Source organism: Ursus arctos, chromosome X (genome assembly GCF_023065955.2).
Source record: "Ursus arctos isolate Adak ecotype North America chromosome X, UrsArc2.0, whole genome shotgun sequence".
In the NCBI taxonomy this organism is placed as follows: domain Eukaryota; kingdom Metazoa; phylum Chordata; class Mammalia; order Carnivora; family Ursidae; genus Ursus; species Ursus arctos.
Genome location: NC_079873.1, coordinates 30286675 through 30309027, shown reverse-complemented (window position 1 = coordinate 30309027; position 22353 = coordinate 30286675). Strand labels below are relative to the sequence as shown.

Here is a 22353-nt window from a genome sequence, read left to right as displayed (position 1 = left end):
GGGAAAAGTTTCTTTGGCTTCCATTGTCAGGAGCTCAAAAACCTATACAGTGTCTTTGTGCAAATTAGAAAGTGGCACACTCTCTAAGAAACTGTTATCCTGATGGTACCCTTAAAGTAAAAGCCCCCCCTTGATTTGTTGAGATGCAGCTTCCAATAGCGTCCATAGTCTTAGTGAGCAGCATGTAGGCTGGACTTCAGCTCCCAATTATCAACTCAGCTGTGCAGAAACTACATGATCATATTCAGTTTATCTGTCCATTCAACAATTCAATACATTTTTTCCAACAAATCTTGGGGAAAAAGCCAAACTTTTAATGCTTTAGTGTTTTGTACCACATTAAAAATCATGATATTCAAATCCTATAGGTATTTGTCCAAGACACGGAAAGCTTTACCTGATGGATCGTTTGAGCTAGCCACTTAAAATGATGAAAATGATAAATACAGAAAAACATCAGTGCTAGGAAGATAATATTTTTCATCTCACTCCTATTGGAAAAACGCATGTGAGAGTGACCTTCTCTTCATAACCAGCACATCTCGAAACTGGAAATAAAGATCTTGAATTTACAGAGATAACGATGCAATTAGGTAACTGAGAAGACTTACTTTGACAGTATTTACAATTTTTTCTATTTAACAATGAATTCACAACAAAAGTATATTTTTAATCACCTACATTTCCCTATGAATAAGGGATCATTTGCACACCCTTTCTTGTGACCAATGGCTAATTGTCTATCAATATCTACCACCAACTGATTTTCTCCAGGTTACCTTACAAATTAATCTTAAATTAATGACAAAGATTCACTCCTCCAAGAGCACGGGCTTTCACTAATAAAGAGAATAAAACATCATTATGTATTTCTTTCTTTCACATATATTTATCACACACATGCAAATGTGTTCATACATTCTCTTACATCCAACCAAAGCATGGAATATTTGCTATCACATGTGAGAATAACTGTTTCCATGTTGCATGCCACTGACATTATGGGACATCCTACAAAGCCATTTAATAAAAGAATTTCACAAATTTTACTTTCTTTCCAATCATGTTTTATTGAAACTCATTTTAAATATTCCTCACAGGGGGCACCTGGGTAGTGCAGTTGTTAAGCGTCTGCCTTCGGCTCAGGGCGTGATCCTGGCGTTAGGGGATCGAGCCCCACATCAGGCTCCTCCGCTGGAAGCCTGCTTCTTCCTCTCCCACTCCCCCTGCTTGTGTTCCCTATCTGGCTGGCTGTCTCTCTGTCAAGTAAATAAATAAAATCTTTAAAAAATAAATAAATAAAATAAAATCAAATAAATAATTCCTCACAGGGGCACTTTGGTGGTATAGTTGGTTAAGCATCTGACTCTTGGTTTTGGCTCAAATTGTGATCTCAGGGTCGTGAAATCGAGCCACGTATCAGGCTCCACACTCAGTGTGGAGTCTGCTTGAGTTTCTCCCTCTTCCTCTGCCCCTCCACCTGCTCTCTCTCTCTCTCCCTAAAATAAATAATCTTTAAAAATAAATAAAAATAAATAAATGTTGCTCCCAAATATGATCCCTTGTTCCATCTTTGCTTGTTTTCTACACAGGCATGAAATTCTAAATAATGCCTCAGTAGAATTGGTGCCTTGCCTACCTTTAGCAGCAAATACTCCAATTTTATAACAGAGAGATTTTGAACTGGTTTGGGGAAAATGTGTTTAATTAACCAGAAAGATCACTGCTCTTCATTTAAAAATATCAAAATATTTGGCACAATTGTGCCACTATTAAAAAAGAAACCCTTACGACAGAGAGTACACTGGGAACAAATGAATGAACAGTTTACCTAAACTTATTATTCAGATATTTATTATTGAGCACCTTTTTCTTGTCTAGATTCTTCACTAAAAGTATCACATTCACTTCTTTCAGCACGTACAGATTCATTCTTTATATCCACATGAAAGCCTTATTTATATTTACATTTAAAACAGCATTCTGAATTTAAGCATTTGGTACTGTCTTTCATCTCTCTTGTACTTCAATGACCCATTTTTTAGCCATCAATACATTTTTGTGAATTGGGAATATAATGCAAGAAAATAGCAACAATTAAACATGAAAATTTAACGAGCAAAAATAACCAAATGACACAAAATCAAATTGGGCAAGACAAGCCGCATCCTTTACCCAAACTATTAGCCAAGAAGAACTGACAAAGGCAGTCCTGGGGTGCACACATGACCTCTAGGAATGAGAAAATGGAAACCTAAAGGGATTTGTGTGAAAATCACCATCTTCTTTTTTTAACCTGTGAAACTCATCTCAACATTGCTTGCTTTCACAAGAGAAATTGCCAATCCACTTCTGATTTAATAGAGCTCCTGGAGCTACCCGTGCTTTAGACACAATACCTGGAGAACACAGCTCTGCAAATGACCTAACTGGGCAATCTTACCTACTCCTATGATTTTATCATGGAATCAGGGAAGAATCCCAAACGTGCTGCCACCCAGATCTCTTTCCTAACTTAAGGATATACGCACCTGGTAATGACACAGGACTCCATTATACAGCATAACCAAAGTTAATTTATTATGCCTTTCTTGCCCTATCTCATCCTCTGCCCCCAACAAAGGCCTATTATTATCCTTTGACTTGTTATTTCAGGGACTGGGATCAAATTCCATTCAGTCACCCCAGCAAGACCAACTGTTATCTTTTACCTCTTTGTCTCCTTCACCCACTGAGATCTAGCCATTCATCAAGTACTTCTGAATTCTATTCCTAATATTTAGGAAAAATTAGGAAAACTAAACTGCCCCTTTCTCATCTTTACCACTACTACCAGTATTCCCAGCACCAGGCACTTAAATACATCTCCAAACAGTTTACACATTGTACCACAGTCATTTCTCTAGGATGCAAAGCTGATTATGTCAGCCTCATGTTTAAAATCCTTCAGGAACTCTGTACTGACCCTGGGCTAACATCCATAAAGTCCAGATTCCTTGGTTTGGCTTCTGAAGTCAACCGTGCTATAATTTGTGACTGGGATCACAGTCCACCCCTCCCACCCCCAGCCATAACATGTTGTATCAAACCTCAGGCATTTCCACATTGAACTCCCTTTGTCTAGGCAAATGTCACCATTTTGCTCCCCAGTAAAACTCATCTACCACCTCCTTCTCACAAATTGTACTCTCTCTCTCTCTCTCTCACCTATGCTCCACTGCTTCACCTTGCCTGGAAAACACTTGGTTATTTCTCAGGGTCATGTTAAATTGATTTTCTTCCTAGAAACCCTCCCCAAGGCACAGGAAAGGTAGGCTCCTCTCTACGTGCACTCACCCATAGTTCTTTGGGCTTACCTTAACATAGCATTTGTCAGAGTTCCTTATAATTATATATGAATAGTTACTTATATACTCCAGGACACAAAATCCTGGAAGAGAAAGACTGTATCAAGTTTATTCTTAAACCCCCAGAGCCTAGTACAGTGCCTGCACCATAATACTTAAGTAAATTTATTCAACAAGTATTTGTTGGGCATATACTATGTTGCTGACACACTATCAAATTCTGAGTTTACAAGTAATACTTGGTTTTTAAACTCATAGATTTATAGGTTGGGAAAGAGAGATTAGATGACATAAACATATCCATCAAGGCATCCATGAATGAATACATGAATGAGTGAGTGAATAAAGCCCACAAACCAAAATTAGGACTAGTTTGTCCATTAAGTAGGGCATTTGCTGCCCTTCTGTCTTAGAGTTGCTCCTCCTATCAGTGGGCAAAATTATAGATGATACAGCCTGGAGTTAAGAAAGAAAAGAAAATATCTTTTCCGAAATCTAAGTTCAGCTGAGAGCCATGAATATGCTCAGATATTCTTCAGGGAATTACTCAAGAAAAAACAGGATTTCTCTCCCTTGACATCTGGCAAAAAAAGGCAGGGCAGGCTGATGGAAGAAGAAGAGTAATGAAGGAGTAAGTAGGAATCACGCAGTAAAAGGAACTCTCTAGAGGGTAGGATGGGTAGCTGGCTGCAGTGGAGGCTTTAGGCTACCAGACAGCAGCAAGGGGGCCTTGGGCTTCTGGGCCCTCCAGAGAACAAGGAAGAGATAAGCTTTATCTACATCAGATGGTTTTATATGGCTAAAATGAGGTGATCTGGAAAGACTGTATGCATGCCTGTGGACCTTTGTTTCCTCGTGTCTAAACTGGAGATTACTGCTTGTGAAAATGAAACAAGCTCACATTTAAAAAGGCTCTCATGGAAAAGAGTCTGACATAAACTAAACACTGTTTAGTTACTAATTTTGTCCTTTCCTTTCAGTGACTAATTGTTACTTTTCTTTATCTTCTCCCTCATTTTAACTCTCTTGTCCCACAGCTCACCGTATGGGTGCTTTCAACCTGTGAAAACAGAGTGAAAGCCTCCTCGGGTCTTAGTGGGGAAGATCTGTACTGCCACATTTAGCACCCTAGGGAATAATTCTCAGAACCGAAAACAGCACTTGTTTATGCAATAAAGGGGCAGGATGTGAAGGTATAATTTATGCTGTGTGAATCTACCTACACATGCAATTTGGCATGGAGTAAACTGGGAAGTTTCATCAAAACCTGGTCTCGCCTACTGGTATGTGATTTCTACTGAGTATCCCTTCAGAATAACATTTATAGCAAGAGTTTAATATGTAGTACAGGTAGAAACCACAATTTTCACTTTCATCCATTCTTTAATCCTTCCTTTTAGTACCAGAACACGACTACAGCTACCCTATTTTAGGGACTACATTTCTCAATATCCCCTGCAGTGAGGTACAATCATCTGACTAAATTCTGCCTAAAGAAAATGATGCATTTTGTAGGTGACATCCTTAAACAGTTCTTCCTTTTCCTCCACTACTCCTTGATGTGTTCTTCCTTGTTCTGAGAATCTGTCCCAAAGATGAAAGCCCAGAACTGAGGGTGGAAGACACACCCCGCTCTCTCTAAAGCACTTATTTGTCAACAGTTCCAAGAGAAAGAAAAATAAAAATTCTACCTTATTTGAGCCACTTTATTTTTTAATTCTTGAATCAGCAGCATCACCTATACCTTAACTAATACACTATTCAAGCAAATCAACCGAAACAACCAGCAGTGAACATGAGTGGAAATGTTACCTTGTATATCTGAAGGAATACATCTGTCCATGCCCGTTTACTGCAGGCTTCAAACTGAGTCGTATGTATAACAACAGAGGGCTTGTCCTTAGGTATACAGGAACATGCAGGCAAGGTATTAGTGAAAGAATTTAAGGAATAAAATGTTACAACATCAATTAAAATGCAAGGCAAATGTAAGTTCAATGTTTTAACTACTTAGCATATAAGGATTTTTTTTCTTCATACACACTTTTGCATGCCCTATCTATACATTAATCAAGATCCGTAACTCCCCATGTGCCAATAACAGAAACTATCAACAGAGGTTAACTTTCTGGAACACATAGCCCCTACTGAGGTCACAGATTAATCCATTTAATGTACCGACTAGCTTATTCTGTGACAGAAGTGGCAGAACAAGATGCGAAGTTATTGTGAACTCTGAGTCCCAAAAAGAAACACATCCTTTGGATAAGACACTGGAACTCAGCAGAATGTCAAAGGACAGGCCCCTGGGGGCCCCTGGGTGGCTCAGCTGGTTGAGCTTCTGACTCCTGATCTCAGCTCAGGTCATGATCTCGGAGTTGTGGGGTCGAGGCCCATGTCAGGCTCCACACTCAGGGGGTAGTCTACTTGAGATTCTCTCTCTCCTGCTGCCCCTCCCCGCGCTCTTGCACGCACTCCTGCACTCTCTCTCAAGTTAAGTAAATCTTAAAAAAAAAAAAAAAAAAAAAGACAAGCCCCTGGTTCTCCTGTTCACATCATGTGGTGAGTATAGTAACAGAGCCAAGACTAAAGTAGAGTTGACTCAAAGCCTGAAGGCTCCGCCAAGCGATTGCCCTTCTCAATACATTTCCATAAAATGAACCCTAGACTTTGAAAAAAAACTGGACATATCTTACATAATTTCTGCCTATGCTCCCCTTTAACTAAAGAAGGGAAATGACAAGTGGTGGCAAAATTAAACCAGTATTTTCCTTGGAAGATACATATTCTAAAATTTTACTTTAAGAAAACATTTAAATAAGCACATACAATTCTTCATTTCTAGATCCCCTAAAAGAAGCAATTACTTATATATTTAAGAAAGCCATATAATAATTTCTACATAGTGTAGGGGCCAAGGGCAGGCTGCCCCAGAGTGGGTCACTTTGGCATAAAGACTAAATTTGAAGGGGTTTGGGACAGGTCCCCCCCAAAACATGCCACTTTGGCATGTGGACTATTTTCAGCTCAAGGCAACTGAGACCCTCTGGGTGCAAGAGAACCTTTTGCCCCCCCTTAACTCATAGAAGAATCTAAATTGGTGGTGGGGAGTCTTTCCCAGAATAAGCTTTATTAGCAGAGATAAATTTTATCTGAGCGACCCATCTGTATAGCAGGGCAAACATCTAATTATCAAACATCTGCTCTTCTTAGTACCCTGTGAGGTGTATTCCTTGCGTTTGAAGTCCTAGACTCCTACCCCTTCTCCTTAGTTCAGAATGACATATATACCTCATTTTGCCTGTCTTTGGAATTTCCAAGTCTGTGTTGCTTCCCCTTATATATGCTATTAAATTTGATTATCTCCTGTTAATCTGTCTCATGTCAATTTGATTCTTAGTCTAGCTAGAAGGACCTTGAAGGGGAAAGGATATTCTTGCTCCCCGACAATAGGAACTCCACAAATATTTTTAGACAGATCTAAAAATGTGTCTGTACGATTGTGTGTGTATATATATAAATATCTACATATTAAATATTTATACACATGCACACATATAAATAAGCTGTCCAGAGAGGCATAATCCATAGGACATTTCATAATCAAAAATACCAAGATTTTATAATGAAATCTTCTAACAAAGACCAAAGATCAGTGAATTCAATAATTGCATAGATTGTTCCCTAGAGGGGCGCCTGGGTGGCACAGCGGTTAAGCATCTGCCTTCGGCTAAGGGCGTGATCCCGGCGTTACGGGATCGAGCCCCACATCAGGCTCTTCCGCTATGAGCCTGCTTATTCCTCTCCCACTCCCCCTGCTTATGTTCCCTCTCTCGCTGGCTGTCTCTATCTCTGTCGAATAAATAAATAAAATTAAAAAAAAAAAAAAAAAAGATTGTTCCCTAGAAATTATATTCCCTTACTGTAATTTCAATCCACTTTTTATAATCTTCCGGTTCAAGCAGAAATTCTGGCAGTACATGAGAAATACAAGCTCCTTGAGCGCTAAAAATCAAAAAAGAAAAATTCGAATTATTATAGTATAATACTCAAAGTTTGTCTATCACCTCCAATTGAACTTCTATTAAATTATTTTGATATCATAGTTTATATGGTATTGAATTTTAATTTTTAAATTTAAAATTTATATAATTAGCTTTAACACTTCCCTTAACAATGAAATGTGCATATGATGCTTCCTTTAGAGAATTAATAATAGAACTTATTAAGTGCCTACAATCAGCCACATCTATCCTCATAGGATAATGGAATATAGAGAGTTATAAGACTTGGCTAACCATTTTATTGTTGAATAACATTATAAGATTAAAAAATATCTGGAAAAACTTTGAATACAATAAATCATCTAAAAGATCATTAATCACCCAATGCTCAGTGAATGCCTATCACAACACATACCTGAATATAGAAAAGCCCCAATATAACATAATCCATCACCTATTTTTCCAGAGAATATCCAAAATTTCTGGCCTCTTTGATTATATAAACTTGTAGAAGTATATCTGATGCAACACATTTATGATGCAACAAATTTGTTATTTTCTACATTTAAAAGCATATATATTCATATGTATATAATTCATCACATTCAAGATTATATTTTGTCATATCTTAAAACATTTTTTAAAGATTTATTTATTTGAGAAAGAGAAAGAGTGTGGGGGGTGAGAGGCAAGAGAGGAAGAGGGAGAGAGAGAGTCTTAAGCAGGCTCCATGCTGAGTGCAGAGCCTGACGCAGGACTTGATGTCACGACCCTGAGATCATGACCTGAGTCGAAATCAAGAATCAGTTGCTCAGGGGCGCCTGGGTGGCTCGGTCGTTACGCCTCTGCCTTCGGCTCAGGGCGTGATCCCGGCGTTCTGGGATGGAGCCCCACATCAGGCTCCTCCGCTATGAGCCTGCTTCTTCCTCTCCCACTCCCCCTGCTTGTGTTCCCTCTCTCGCTGGCTGTCTCTATCTCTGTCGAATAAATAAATAAAATCTTTATAAAAAAAAAATCAGTTGCTCAAGTGACTGAGCCACCCAGGCACCCCTTGAAATATTTTTATTCAACGTCTTCATATGCACATCTATCATCACCAGAACTACTATCGCACGTTTTAACACAGTTTTGGCAGGAGTGCTTCCTAGTGGGGATTTAAACATTTAGGTTGAACTCATTTAGCGAACATAGAATGCCACCCGCTATAAGCATTTATCAGAAAATATCATATCTAGGGGCGCCTGGGTGGCTCAGTCGTTAAGCGTCTGCCTTCAGCTCAGGATGTGATCCCAGAGTCCTGGGATCGAGCCCCACATCAGGCTCCTCTGCTATGAGCCTGCTTCTTCCTCTCCCACTCCCCCTGCTTGTGTTCCCTTTCTCGCTGGCTGTCTCTATCCTGTCGAATAAATAAATAAAATCTTTAAAAAAAAAAAAAAAGAAAATATCCTATCTAGTACTCAACTCTACAGATGTTTTGCAGTCCTATCACTACTGAAAAGTGAGAAAAAGAAATGGCAGAAAGGAGACTCAAGATAATTCTGAAAGCTCAAAACGTGAAAGTAGCATAATGAATGAGAAAAAAGAAGTGAAGAAGGGAACACTTGTGGGGATAGAAACAGGGAGCAGAATTCTAGAATTGTTGTTTGACTTGGCCATGGGCTGGTGGAAGCTGGTGGAAGAAATCATGCTGCATACATAAAGCTCCTTTGTTTGAAAGTCAAACATCTTTCCTTCTCTTTGATTTTCACGCATTTCTCATCGGCATCTACTTTACTCCTATGAATCTTTGCTACACTGGAATTATTATAGATTTAAATAATATCTAATTTTAATGGAACACTACTCCTTTACAGGAGTAGCTGACCTTAAAGCATTTGTAAGAACTCAAATGGGATGGGGCGCCTGGGTGGCACAGCGGTTAATCGTCTGCCTTCGGCTCAGGGCGTGATCCCGGCATTACGGGATCGAGCCCCACATCAGGCTCTTCCGCTATGAGCCTGCTTCTTCCTCTCCCACTCCCCCTGCTTGTGTTCCCTCTCTCGCTGGCTGTCTCTCTCTGTCGAATAAATAAATAAAATCTTTAAAAAAAAAAAAAAAAAGAACTCAAATGGGATGATGGTCCATTAGGTTGAAATCCTAGAGGTAAAACAAAGACAGACAGCTCACAGACATATAAAAACTGTAATATTTCCTTGCATCCAAAGCAAATATGGGATTTCAGAAGGAAATAATCACTTCTATTAAATGCTCCTGAAAGCCTAAGAAACATCATCAGGGAAGCATTAAACTGAGAGCTTCTTGAAGGAGACCACATGGTATTCATTTGAGTATTCCATAGTATCCAGCAGAGAACAGGCCCTCAGTAAAATGTTGAGGATGAAGAATGAATTTTTTGCATTATTAAAGACAACAGGCTCCAAATGGAGTCACTTATGCTAAGCTCCATGTCACCAAAGTGAGACCTAACTTATGATTTTGGTTCTCCCAGAAATGGAATCTTAAACCAGTTCGTCAGAATTCGCCTGAGCAGCATTAGTTAGGTAATGTGCCTGACAGACCCCTACCAACCCTCCTAGAGAAAGTAACATTGCAATAACCAATCTGCTTTTGTGCTGGTAGAGTAGAAAACTTTTCCCTCCTTACCTTCTAGGTTTTTGGCTAGTCCAAAAACATAGACAGATTAAGGGGGGGGGACACCCAGATTTAACGATATACTTATGGGAGCCTCACAAAGACAGGAAGGCTGAGAGGCAGTCAGGCAGTTAAGGCTAAGGAGAAGGGGGTAGGATCTGTGTCTGCAAAGGGGAGGAAGACAATTCACCGGAATATGAGCAAATGTTTGGTAAACAATCATTTGCCATGCCAGGTAGTTAAGTCTTTCTGATATGAAAAGTCATCTCTGGTAATAGCTCTTTTCCCAGGACAGGCCCCTGTGTAAATTCTTGTAGGCAGTTAAGGAGGGGTAAAGAGCTTTTCCCAAGTCTGCTGGGTCTCAATTGCCTTCAACTCAAAACAATCCCCCTGCCCAAGTGGTGCATTTTGGGACAGCATATTCAGCTCCCCATTGCCTGAGTACAACTTCCTTGTTCTTGCTCCCCTCTGGCTATAAAATCTCTTATCTCCTACAGCTCTTTGGAGCTTTCTATCCGCTAGATTGGATGCTGCCCAATTAACGAATTGCTGAATAAAACTGATAAAAGATATAAAATTTACTCAGGTGAATTTTGTTCTTTCACAGCATTTTACAGACACTGTTATTATCAAGTGAAGGGTAGCAGAATATTCCACCCCAATATATACATCTTTGGCACACCAACTATTTTGAGAAACTGCAGAACAGGAACTCTAAAAACAGAGTAGAAGTCACCCTTTGGTAAGGAAGACACACATTTATAAAGGAAATTTACATTAGAAAAGGGGTCCCACCAGAGAGAGTCCAGCAGATAACTTTTTCACAGGAGAGACTTATCTGTGTGACAGTGTAACCTTTGTGTAACATTTATTTCCTCTCACCTTTTCCGAATTACCTCCTCCCCCTCTTGGCCCCTTTTCTCTTCAAAGTCCTAGACTTCTATCCTTTTCCTTAGCTCAGAATGGTATAGAAACCTCATCTTTTGGCTCTCTTTTGAGTCTCAAATCTTTGTGGGGCCACCGTACTTACTACATACGTATTTTTTTTTTCCTCCTGTCTTTTTATTATGGGGAGCAAGGGGAGTAGGTCTCAGCTAAGAACCTAGAAGCATACAGGGGAAATTATTTTTCCTCTCCTACATGAGACTTGTTTTCTTCTTTTCATTTTGTATTTATCTCAAGACTTAAATTCATCAGTCCCAAAGACAGTATTTATGATCGTCCTTTGTCAATAGATTTTATGTCTGCTCAATAGTTTTATAGAGAGTTGAGTTTCCTAATTGATTTAATTACACTTTTACATGCTAAGTTTTCCATTTGCGTATTTCTTCCAGGTTTATCTAAGCAGAACAAAATGAAATTAGATGTAATGAGTTATTAAATCCCCAACTTGATCTCCAAAGATTTTTGAATTTCTCGTTTATTGCACAAAATCAATATAATTTCACTTGTATAAAAGTCTTTTCCCACTGATATCGAATTCCAATGTGAAAGCTAACAACACTTATGATTACTTTGAATTTAATACATTTATTTCCAGGATGAAACATATGCCTGTATCTTGGATTAATGACCCAAATTTAATAACCATATTGCTACATTTAAATGTTGAGGTGTTTTATCATAGCCAACATATCCTGATAGGCATGTATTTGCTGATAAAAGAACAATAAATTTGAATGGCTTAGCATTAATTTCAAAATCATTCTTCCATACTTGCATCCTCACACCATAAATGTCAAAACAGAAACTACCCATGTTAATGTCAACACTACTGGGACCTATACCAACAAAAGTGCTGCAAGAATAACATGACAATTCCAAGTACCACGGAATTTAATGATGCTATCATGCATAAACAATGAAGATTTATTTAAGTGTCTGAACCTTCTTCTTCAGTTCACAGTTAATATTTCATTAGATATTAAAGCATTACTTTCTTCTGGTAAATAAAAATTATAATTAAAGCCTTCTAAAAGAAGATATAAACACAACTTTCTAAAATAAAAATGGCATTAGAATGTTTGCCTTATTGAATTAAAGCATTTATTTTAATAAATCAATCATCAAGGATCAAGAGAAGGCACAGTAAAATTAAAACAAAAGTCATGTGATTTCTATTTTAAAATTATAAAAACTGGGATGCCTGTGTGGCTCAGTTGGTCAAGCGACTGCCTTCGGCTCAGGTCATGATTCTGCGGAGAGTCTGCTTCTCCCTCTCACCCGCCCCCATCTCGTGCTCCTCTCTCATTCTCTCTCAAATAAATAAATAAAATCTTTAAAAAAATAAAATAATAACTTTTTAGAAGTTCCTATTTTATCTAATAAAGACACACTTGATAAATATTGATTTTCTGGCCATTTTATATCAATAAAACTTTTCTAATAGAGCAACAGACTTTTAAAATATTCTATTTCAGTGATAATGATATCACAAAAATCAGTTTTTAGTATGTCACTAATGGCTACCATATTGAAGAAACTTAGGGAAGCATTTTAGCATATGAAAGCCATAGATCACAGTTTATTGCATTTAAATTCATCATCATCTATTGTGTGTCATGTCATACATACTCTATTATTTCTAATTCTATTATCAACAAATTTTGGAAATTATCATCTTCAACTTACAGATATTGAAATTGAAGCTGAAACAGATTAACTCGTGAGAAGTCACGGAAGTACAGAAGAGCTAGAATTTAAGCCTGCCATCTACCTAATTCAAAACCATGCTCTTTTACCAAAATTCAGTGAATTCTTCCAGAATCACTCTTAGACTACTTCAAAACATTTTCATTCTTAAATGTAATTCCCTTAAATAAGATACTATAATGGTTATGCATAAGTAAGAAGGGTATAAGGTTTTTAAAGATAAAAGAATGAAATCACAAATGGAATTAAATTTAATTATAAAGGGAAGTGAGTTGGTTTCCTAAGTGTATTTATTTTTGTGAATGAAAATTCTATTTAAAAACCAATGGTATTGGGGCGCCTGGGTGGCTCAGTTGGTTAAGTGTCTGCCTTCAGCTCAGGTCATGATCCCGAGGTCCTGAGATCAAGCCCGACATGGGGCTACCTGCTCAGCGGGGAGTCTGCTTCTCCCTCTCCCTCTGCCCCTCCCCCCATCACGCTTTCTTTCTCTCAAATAAATAATCTTTTTAAAAAATCAATAGTATTAGAAAATAAGAGTTATAATAGTTTTATATTACGTGATATCTTACATTACAGTTTCAAAGCAGGATACATACTGTTTTTGTTCTGCTGCTGTTTTAGTTTTACATTATGGAAATTATCAATCAAAAAAGTTTATATTTTCCAGTGAAAGTTAACTACATCATAAAAATGGTTATTGGTTATAAATAAGTGAAATTATATCAAAGGATATTAGGCACTGTGTTAATCTGCTCGGTCTGTCATAACAGAATACCACAGGCTGGATATACAATAGAAATTTACTTCCTCACAGTTGTGGAGACAAGAAGCCCAAGAACAAGATGGTGGAAAATTTGGTTGCTTGTGAGCCCTCTCTTCCCGGCATGCAGACAGCTTAGGGTCCCATCTTTATGATATCATTAACCATAATTACTAAAGGTCTTATCTCCAAATACAGTTGCACTGGGGGTTAGGGCTTCAACATATTAACTGGAGGCAGACCCAGTTCATTCCATAATTGGACAGAAATGACAAGAAACATTAAGCATATTATTTCAAATACAAGGATAAAAAATTTATTACAAAATATAATACCTGTTTCCAAAATAGCTTTTACAACACGTATGACATTGTTATGGGCTGAATTGTGTCCCCTCGAAAGTCTCATGTTGAAACCCTAACACTTGGTACTTCAGAATGTGACTATATTTGGAGTTAAGGCCTTTAAAGAGGGAATTAAAATAAAATAAGGCAATTAGGATGGGACCTAATCCAAACTAACCGGTGTCCTTAATGAAGATGAAATTTGGACACGCAAAGAGACACCAGGAGTGTGTGTACACAGAGGAAGACCATGTGAGGACACAGAGAGAAGGTGGCTGTCTGCAAGCCAAGCAGAGAGGCCTCAGAAGTGACCCAAGCTGCCAAAACCTTGATCTTGCACTTCCAGCCCCCAGAACTGTAAGAAAATAAATTTCTATTCTTTAAGTCTTCCAGTCTGTTATAGTAGCCAGAGCAAATTAATATGGGTATGAGGGAATAAATGCCTTAATCATTAGTTATTTTTATGAATTTATAATTTCAAATTATGAATAAAGTTCAATGTATAACTTTCATAGAATATACTCCACCTTTTCCCAACTTGATCCTTTCTCACTGGTTACACCTTCTCTCCTGGAATACAGATGCTTTACCTTTCCTTCTCTCATCCCTAATTTTTCATATTTCACAACACTTTTTCTATTCCTATACGACTATCCTGAGACCCAATTTCAAAGTTTTATTCCTTTCACCACACAGGTCAGAAAGCAAAGCTCTTTGAAAGACAATGTTAATAAATAAATATGTAATGAACATTGGCCCCATTCTGTGTTATCAAGGATCCTGGGTATTAGAGATGCCAGATGAGTGAGATGTGCCTCCTGCCCTCAACATGCACACAAATTAGGGGGGGCACACTGACTCATGAATAAGTCAGTGCTATTGAAAAATAATTTACAAAGTTACACATAGCTGCACTGTTTTCCTTAACTGATATAATCTTTCTCATTCTCTCAACCAGCTTGGGTACAAAGGAATAGGGAGAAAACATAGACTTGAATGTTCACATATTTTAGAGTCCTCTAACTTCAACAGTCTCCTTACAATTATTTTGTTTTTTGGGATAAGCAATCAAAAGTTCAGATCTCTCCATCCCCCCCACATGATGGCATCTGGGAAGAGGCAGATTTATTCTGTAGTAAATAAAGCTTCAACTTCAGATTTTGTCAATTTCATGAGTCTCTTCTAATGCCATGTTTCTAGAGTTTGTATTTTTAATTTGATATTATTTTATAAAGGAGGGATGTCCAAATTGTGTAAGGCCTCTCAGAACATGGATCATCCCTGCATTTAAGTTTATATGAAGCAGGTGAGAGGGACTCTTGTACCTCTACAAGCAAGTCTGTAATTACTTTTCTGGATTCTCAGTCTCTTTGGCAATGCCCCCTATCACTGCCTGGAGTCTAGTTGCCATGTGGGCAATTGCTGCTGAGGCCTGACATGAGGATCTTGCATTTCTCCTCTTACCTGATCGAGGACCAAGAGGTCCCTCCTAACAGACTCAGCCACATTCCAGTCGTCATATATTTGTCATTCATACTATGGCTTCAGAGCCAGCCAACTCCTACCCTTCTGCCTCTTCAGTGGCAGCCCTCTCATTTAATCCACCTCTATAACAGGCTGTCTGGGTCTTAACTCAGTCCCCTCATGGACTTAGAAACTTCTAGATCCCTTACAAGTCACAAAAAACTCAAGCCAGTTTTCACCATTCACATAGTAGAGCCTAAGAAATGAAGATAGAATAATTTGTATAAATTTTTTAAAGTTTTTATTTAAATTCCAGTTAGTTAACATACGGTGTAATAATAGTGTCAGATGTACGAGATAGTGATTCAAAACTTCCATACAACACCTGGAGATCATTGCGACAAGTGCACTCCTTAACCCCCATCACCTATATAACCCACCCCCCAACCAAAACCATGCAGATTGTCTTTTAGGCTTCTTGTTTCCTTCTCTGTGCAGAAGCTTTCTATTTTGATGTAGTCCCAACAGTTTATTTTAGGAATGATTCCTTAATTTCTTTTTTTGCTGCTTCATTATGAGTATATAGAAATGCAACAGATTTCTGTATGTTGATTTTGCATCCTGCAACTTTACCGAATTTGTGTATCAGTTCTAACAGTTTTGTGGTGGAGTCTTTCGGGTTTTCTATATAAAGCATCTTGTCATCTGCAAATAGTTAAAATTCTACTTTTTCCTTGCCAATTTGGAAGCTTTTTATTTCTTTTTGTTGTCTGATTACTGTGACTACGACTTCCAGTAGTATGCTGAATAGAAGTAGTTAAGACTGGACATTCCTGTCTTGTTCTGACTGTAGAGGAAAAGCTCTCAGTTTTTCCTCATTTAGGATGATGTTAGCTGCGGTTTTTTCATATATGGCCTTTATTATGTTGAGGTATATTGCTTCTAAACCTACTTTGTTGAGGGTTTTTTTTAAATCATGAATGGATGTTGTACTTTGTCAAATGCTTTTTCAGCATCTATCAAAAGGATCATATAGTTCTTTTACTTTCTCTTATTGATGTGATGTACCACACTGATGATTAGCAAATATTGAACCACCCTTGCAACCCAGGAATAAATCCTACTTGACTGTGGTGAATGATTTTTAAATTTTTGTTGTGTTTGGTTTGCCAGTGTTTTATTGAGGATTTTTGCGTATATGTTCATCAGAGATACTGGCCTGTGCTCTTTTTTTGTGGTGTCTTTATCTAGTTTTGGTATCAGGGTAATGCTGGTCTCAAGAAATGAATTTGGAAGTTTTTCCTCCATTTCTATTTTTTAGTATAGTTAGTGAATAGGTATTAACTCTTCTTTAAGTGGTAGAATTCACTTGTGAAGCCCTTTAATTCTGGACTTTTGTTTCTTGGGAGTTTTTTGATCACTGATTCAATTTCTTTGCTTGTTATCAGTCTGTTCAAATTTTCTATTTCTCCCTGATTCAGTTTTGGTGATTTATAGGTTTCTAGGAATTTATCCCTATCTTCTAGGTTGTGCAATTTGTTGGCATATAGTTTTTCATAATATTCTCTTATGATTATTTGTATTTTTGTGGTGTTGGCTGTAATTTCTTCTCTCTCATTGGTGAGTTTATTTATTTGGGTCCTTATTTTCTTTTCGATAACTCTGGCTACAGGTTTATCACTTTTATTAATTTTTTCAAAGAACCAACTCCTGGTTTCATTCACATGTTCTATTGTTCTTTTAGTTTCTATATCATCTATTTCTGTTCTAATTATTATTTTCTCCCTTCTGCTGTCCGTAGGCTTCATTTGTTGTTTTGTTTTGTTTTGTTTTTAGTTCCATTAGGCATAAAGTTAAGTTGTTTATTTCAGATTTTTCTTGCTTCTTGAGGTAGGCCTGTATTGCTATATATTTCCTTTTCAGGACCTCTTTTGTTGCATCCCAAAGGTTTTAGACCATTGTGTTTTCATTTTCATTTGTTTCCATGTATTTTTTAATCTCTTTGTTGATTTCCTTGTTGACCCATTCATTGTTTACTAGCAAGTTATTTAACTTCCATGTATTAGTTGTCTTCCCAGATTTTTTCTTGTGGTTGCCTTCTAGTTTCATAGTGTCGTGGTCTGAAAAGGTACATGGTATGACTTCAACTTCTTGCATTTGTTGAGGTTTCTTTTGTGGCCTACTATGTGATGTATCCTGGAGAATCTTCCATGTGCACATGAAAAGAATATGTATTTTGCTGTTTCAGGTTGGAATGTTCTGAATACATCTGAAAAGTCCATCTGGCCCAATGTGTCATTCAAAGCCATTGTTTTCTTGTTGATTTTCTGTTTAGATGATTTGTCCATTGATTAAGTGGGGTGTTAACATCCCGACTATTATTGTATTATTACTGACTAGTTCCTTAATATTTGTTATTAACTATTTTATGTATTTGTGTGCTCCCAAGTTGGGTGCATAAATATTTGCAATTGTTATATCTTCTTGTTGGGTTGTCCCCTTTCTTATTATGTAGTGCCCTTCTTTGTCTCATGTTACAGTCTTTGTTCCAAAGTCCAGTTTGTCCAATGTAGGTATTGCTTATCTGGCTTTCTTTTGACATCCACATGCATGTAAATATTTCTCCATCCTTTCACTGTCAATCTACAGGTGACTTTAGGTCTAAAATGAGTCTCCTGTAGGCAGCATATAGATGGGTTTTGGGTTTTTTTCATCCATTCTGACACCCTATGTCTTTTGATTGGAGCCTTTAGTCAACTTACGTTCAAAGTAATTATTGATAAGTATGCATTACCACTTTATTACTTATTTTGTGGCTGTTGCTGGAGATTTTCTCTGACCTCTTGTCTTTCTCTTTTTCATGTCTGCTTATTTAGTGATATATCTCGATTTCTTTCTCTTTATTCTTTGCATTTTTATTAGTGGTTTTTCATATATGGTTACCATTAGGGTTGTATATAACCTCTTCGGCATATAACAGTCTACATTAAGTTGATGGTCATTTAACTTCGAACCCATTCTTTTCTCCTCTCTTCCCCATGTTTTAGATCTATGTTAATATATATATATATATATATATATTTTTTTTTTTTTTTAAAGATTTTATTTATTTATGTGACAGAGAGACAGCCAGCGAGAGAGGGAACACAGCAGGGGGAGTGGGAGAGGAAGAAGCAGGCTCCCAGCGGAGGAGCCTGATGTGGGACTCGATCCCGGATCGCCAGGATCACGCCCTGAGCCGAAGGCAGACGCTTTAACGACTGCGCTACCCAGGCGCCCCTATGTTAATATATTTTATATTCTTTTTCTGATGAGTTCCTTGACTGATTTTTTTACAGAAATATTCATTTTTGCTGCTTTTGTGTTTCCTGCATTTGTACTGTCACCTTTGGTCTCTCCTTTCCACTCAGAGAGTCCCTTTCAATATTTCTTGCAGGGCTAGTTTAGTGGTCACAAACTCCTTTAGTTTTGTTTATCTGAGGAAATGCTCATCTCTCCTATTCTGAATGATAGCCTTGCTGGATAGAGTATTCTTGGTTTCAGGTTTTTCCCATTCAGCACTTTGAATATATCACACATGGGGCGCCTGGGTGGCACAGTGGTTAAGCATCTGTCTTCGGCTCAGGGCGTGATCCCGGCATTATGGGATCGAGCCCCACATCAGGCTCCTCTGTTGGGAGCCTGCTCTTCCTCTCCCACTCCCCCTGCTTGTGTTCCCTCTCTCGCTGGCTGTCTCTATCTCTGTCAAATAAATAAATAAAATCTTTAAAAAAAAAATGAATATATCACACCACTCTCTTCTAGCTAGCCATGTTTCTGTCGAAGAATCCCCACCTAGTCTTATGGGTTTTTTCTTGTAAATTAATGACTTCTTTTGTCTTGCTGCTTTTAAGATCTTTTTCATTATCATTATAATTAGCAAATTTAATTATGCCTTGGTGTTGGCCTGCTTTTGTTGATTTTGTTGGGGGTTCTCTGTGCCTCCTGGATTGGGCTGTCTTCTCCAGATTAGGGACGTTTTCAGCTATTATTTCTTCAAATAAATTTTCTGTCTCCTTTTTTCTCTTCTTCTTCTGGGACTTCTATAACACAAATGTTATTATGATTGATAGAGTCAATGAGTTCCCTGAATTTATTCTTGTTTTGCATAATTCTTCCTTCTCTCTTTTGTTCAGCTTCCTTGTTTTCCATTTCTTTGTCTTCCAGGTCATTAATTCATTCCTCTGCCTCTTCCAACCTGGTGTTTATTGCATCAATCAGGTTTCTAATCTCATTTATCGCACTCTTCATCTCTGATTGTTTCTTTTTAAATTCTTTTATCTCCATGGTAAGGGTCTCCCTGATGTCTTCTATTTTTTTCTCAAGTATAGTGAATATCCTTATGATCATTGCTTTAAATTCTCCATTAGGCATGATACTTATCTCTGTTTCACTTAGATCTCTCTCTGTGACGTCATCTTTTTCTTTCATTTGGGATAAATTCCTCTGTCTTCTCATTTTGTCTAAGTCTCTGCCTGCTTCTTTTATTAGAAAAGCCAGTTATTTCTCCTAGTCCTAAAAGTAATAGCCTTATGAAGAAAAGGTCACATAGCGCCCAGGGCTTGGCTCTTCAGGGAGTGTCTCTGGTGTGTGTTGCATGTGTGTGCCGCTGTGTCCTGGCCACTTTATCCTTCAGGCCAGTCATCTGCAAAGGCTTTCCTTGCCTGCTGTGGGCAGTTTTTGGTCCCAGGACTGAATGTGGCAAGTTTCAACTAGGTATGCTTCGGTCTGCTTGTGAAATGAGACCTGTCACCACCTCCACTGGAAATGAGGTCCTGCAAAATTCTCTGGTAGGGAGATGTGGTATGGACAGGGGTTTGTGCTGGTCTTTTGGGGGAAGGATCTGCCAGGCTGGAACTGATACAAGTATGACTGAGAAGGGCAGTATCACTGGAGTGCAGAGAGAGAGGCTTAGTATAAGCAAGTTAGACAGCCAGTATCATTGCTATGCTGCTTCCCACTGGTGGCTCTGTGTTTATGGTGAGGGGCAGGGGAGGGAAATGGCACCAGCAAGCTCCTTTGTTCCTGGAAAGGTGTCTCTGTGAATGCTGCTTCTCAGTGACATGCTGAGAAGAACAAATGATCTCCGAAGTGTGTGCTCTAGTTGTTCCTCAGCTCACTGTTTCCACACTGGATGCCCTTGGGTTGTTTGTGTGTCTTCTCTCCAAGAGCAGCACAGTGCTTTCCAGGCTGTATCACAGCAAGCCCACTAACCTTTAAAACTCCAGGGTTCAAGTTCCACTGGTTTCAAGAACTTATAAAATTCTGCCCCTCTCGTTTTGCAAGCCAATGGCTATGAGGAAACATTCTCCTTTTGTGTTTCCCTCTGTGCTGCTCTCTGTCTTGCCCTTCTAAGTGACCCTGACTCCCCCTCCCCACAGCACTCAGGATTTACTTCTCCCCTTAACCATGTCTCCAGGCGTCCTACCTTCTTCAACATGGCTTCTTCTCTCTCTTTAGTTGGGTAGTTCTGTCTGCGTTCAAGTCAATTTCTGGGGTATTTACGATGATTTGATAGTTATCTGGTTGTGTTCATGGAACAAGGTGAGTCTAGGGTACTCCTACTCTGCTGTTATACTGCTATTTCTCTGTGCCATGTCTAATTTTTAAGACCATAGTGTTGGAAGGGACTCAAAAATTCTGATCTGGAATTTTAAAAAACTTGAACACCAAATTTTACATTTGCATTCAAGCTATAAGATCCCTCCTGTTACCTTTCATCCCCACCCCTGCTAAGGTACGTGAACATCTCTGGCTAACTATGGAGTAGATTCCATACAGAAAGAAGCAATGATATAAAAACACAGTAATATATTTCAAAATATATGAACTCTATTGCATAAATAGTTACAAGTAACAAATGCTCTTTTTGTGATATAGAAGCATGGTTAGATGGAATAGTAACACTGCTTATAGATGTTCCAGTGGATAAGAATACTGCAAATATAGGCAAAAGAAGTAATATAAATTCACCAATACCCTCCTCAGACTTTTAATAAACACTACTTTTCCATTTCATGGTCACTCACCATTTAATCTCTGCAGAGAATACAGACATTATAATGACAAGTATTTTTCCTATATTTTCTGTCAACCATTTATGGAAATTTTCACCTGCTGACTACTTAAATATTAAAAGACTTAACTATGCAGACTAAAAATTCATAATATAACTTGAGATTATACTAACAGTATTCTGAGAAATAAACTTTTTGGTTTCATGCCTTTTTACTACTATGGATTTATATATTTGTCTAGGTGAGAAATCTCAAAATTAGGTCACGGACCAGAAGAAGTAAGTATCACCTGAAAGTCCTTATAAATGCAAATTAACATCATAAACTCTGTGGGTAAGGGCCAGCAACCTGATTAGCATGCTAGCACAATGATTTGGATAGATGATAAAGCTTGAGAATGAGCACCTTAGATTATCAATTTAATAGCCTATGAAATGTTTATTTTCTATTATTTATATATTACACAGTTATGTGTATAGTGGAAACTTAGTAAATATATTATAAAAAGACAAATAATATCAAAATCTATCTATCTACCTATCTACCCATCTACTTATGTATCTATCCAAGCCATAATTACATGTTTAAATTAGCACACCCATGCTCTTACTTGAGAAACTCAAGAAGTGAAGAATGTTGAAAATGAAGTTGGGTCACCCTTTCAGTATAATCCTCAGGTGAGAACTGACTTGAATTAATTCCAGGTGGCATTTTTCCACTCAAGTGGAGCATCACATCAGAAATAGTCTTATTATATCTGGAAAAGTCACTCTGTCTGTAAAATTTTTTGGATGATGAGGCTGATGAGTAGAACTGTATTTTAAACACTTCCCTATGAGAAAACAATTTTAAAATTAAAAAAAAAAACCTCAACATGTTACGTAATGAAAAAAATGTTCAATGACTAAACAAAGTTTGATTTAAAATCAAATAAGAAATTACAAAATTCACCTAATTCAGCTACCATTTGTTAGTACAAATTAGATATTTTGATAACGCTGGAGCTTTTCATTACCTTGTTTTAAACACAAAACATTATGTAATGTTGCAATTGTCAGGTCTGCAAAACTGGATTTTGATTAGAAAATGTAAATG

The 22353-nt window shown here is 37.8% G+C and overlaps 1 protein-coding gene across 1 annotated transcript in view; it reads right to left on the bottom strand.

Moving 5' to 3' along the window:
* CFAP47 (cilia and flagella associated protein 47) overlaps nucleotides 1-22353 on the bottom strand; it is a 478944-nt gene that overhangs the window by 286462 nt on the left and 170129 nt on the right. The window contains exons 30-32 of the mRNA XM_048213784.2: nucleotides 21869-22090; nucleotides 7272-7352; nucleotides 5160-5289 (exon numbers count right to left, since the gene is read on the bottom strand). Coding sequence (XP_048069741.1) covers nucleotides 5160-5289; nucleotides 7272-7352; nucleotides 21869-22090 — 433 coding nt within the window. The remainder of the gene's footprint in view (nucleotides 1-5159; nucleotides 5290-7271; nucleotides 7353-21868; nucleotides 22091-22353) is intronic.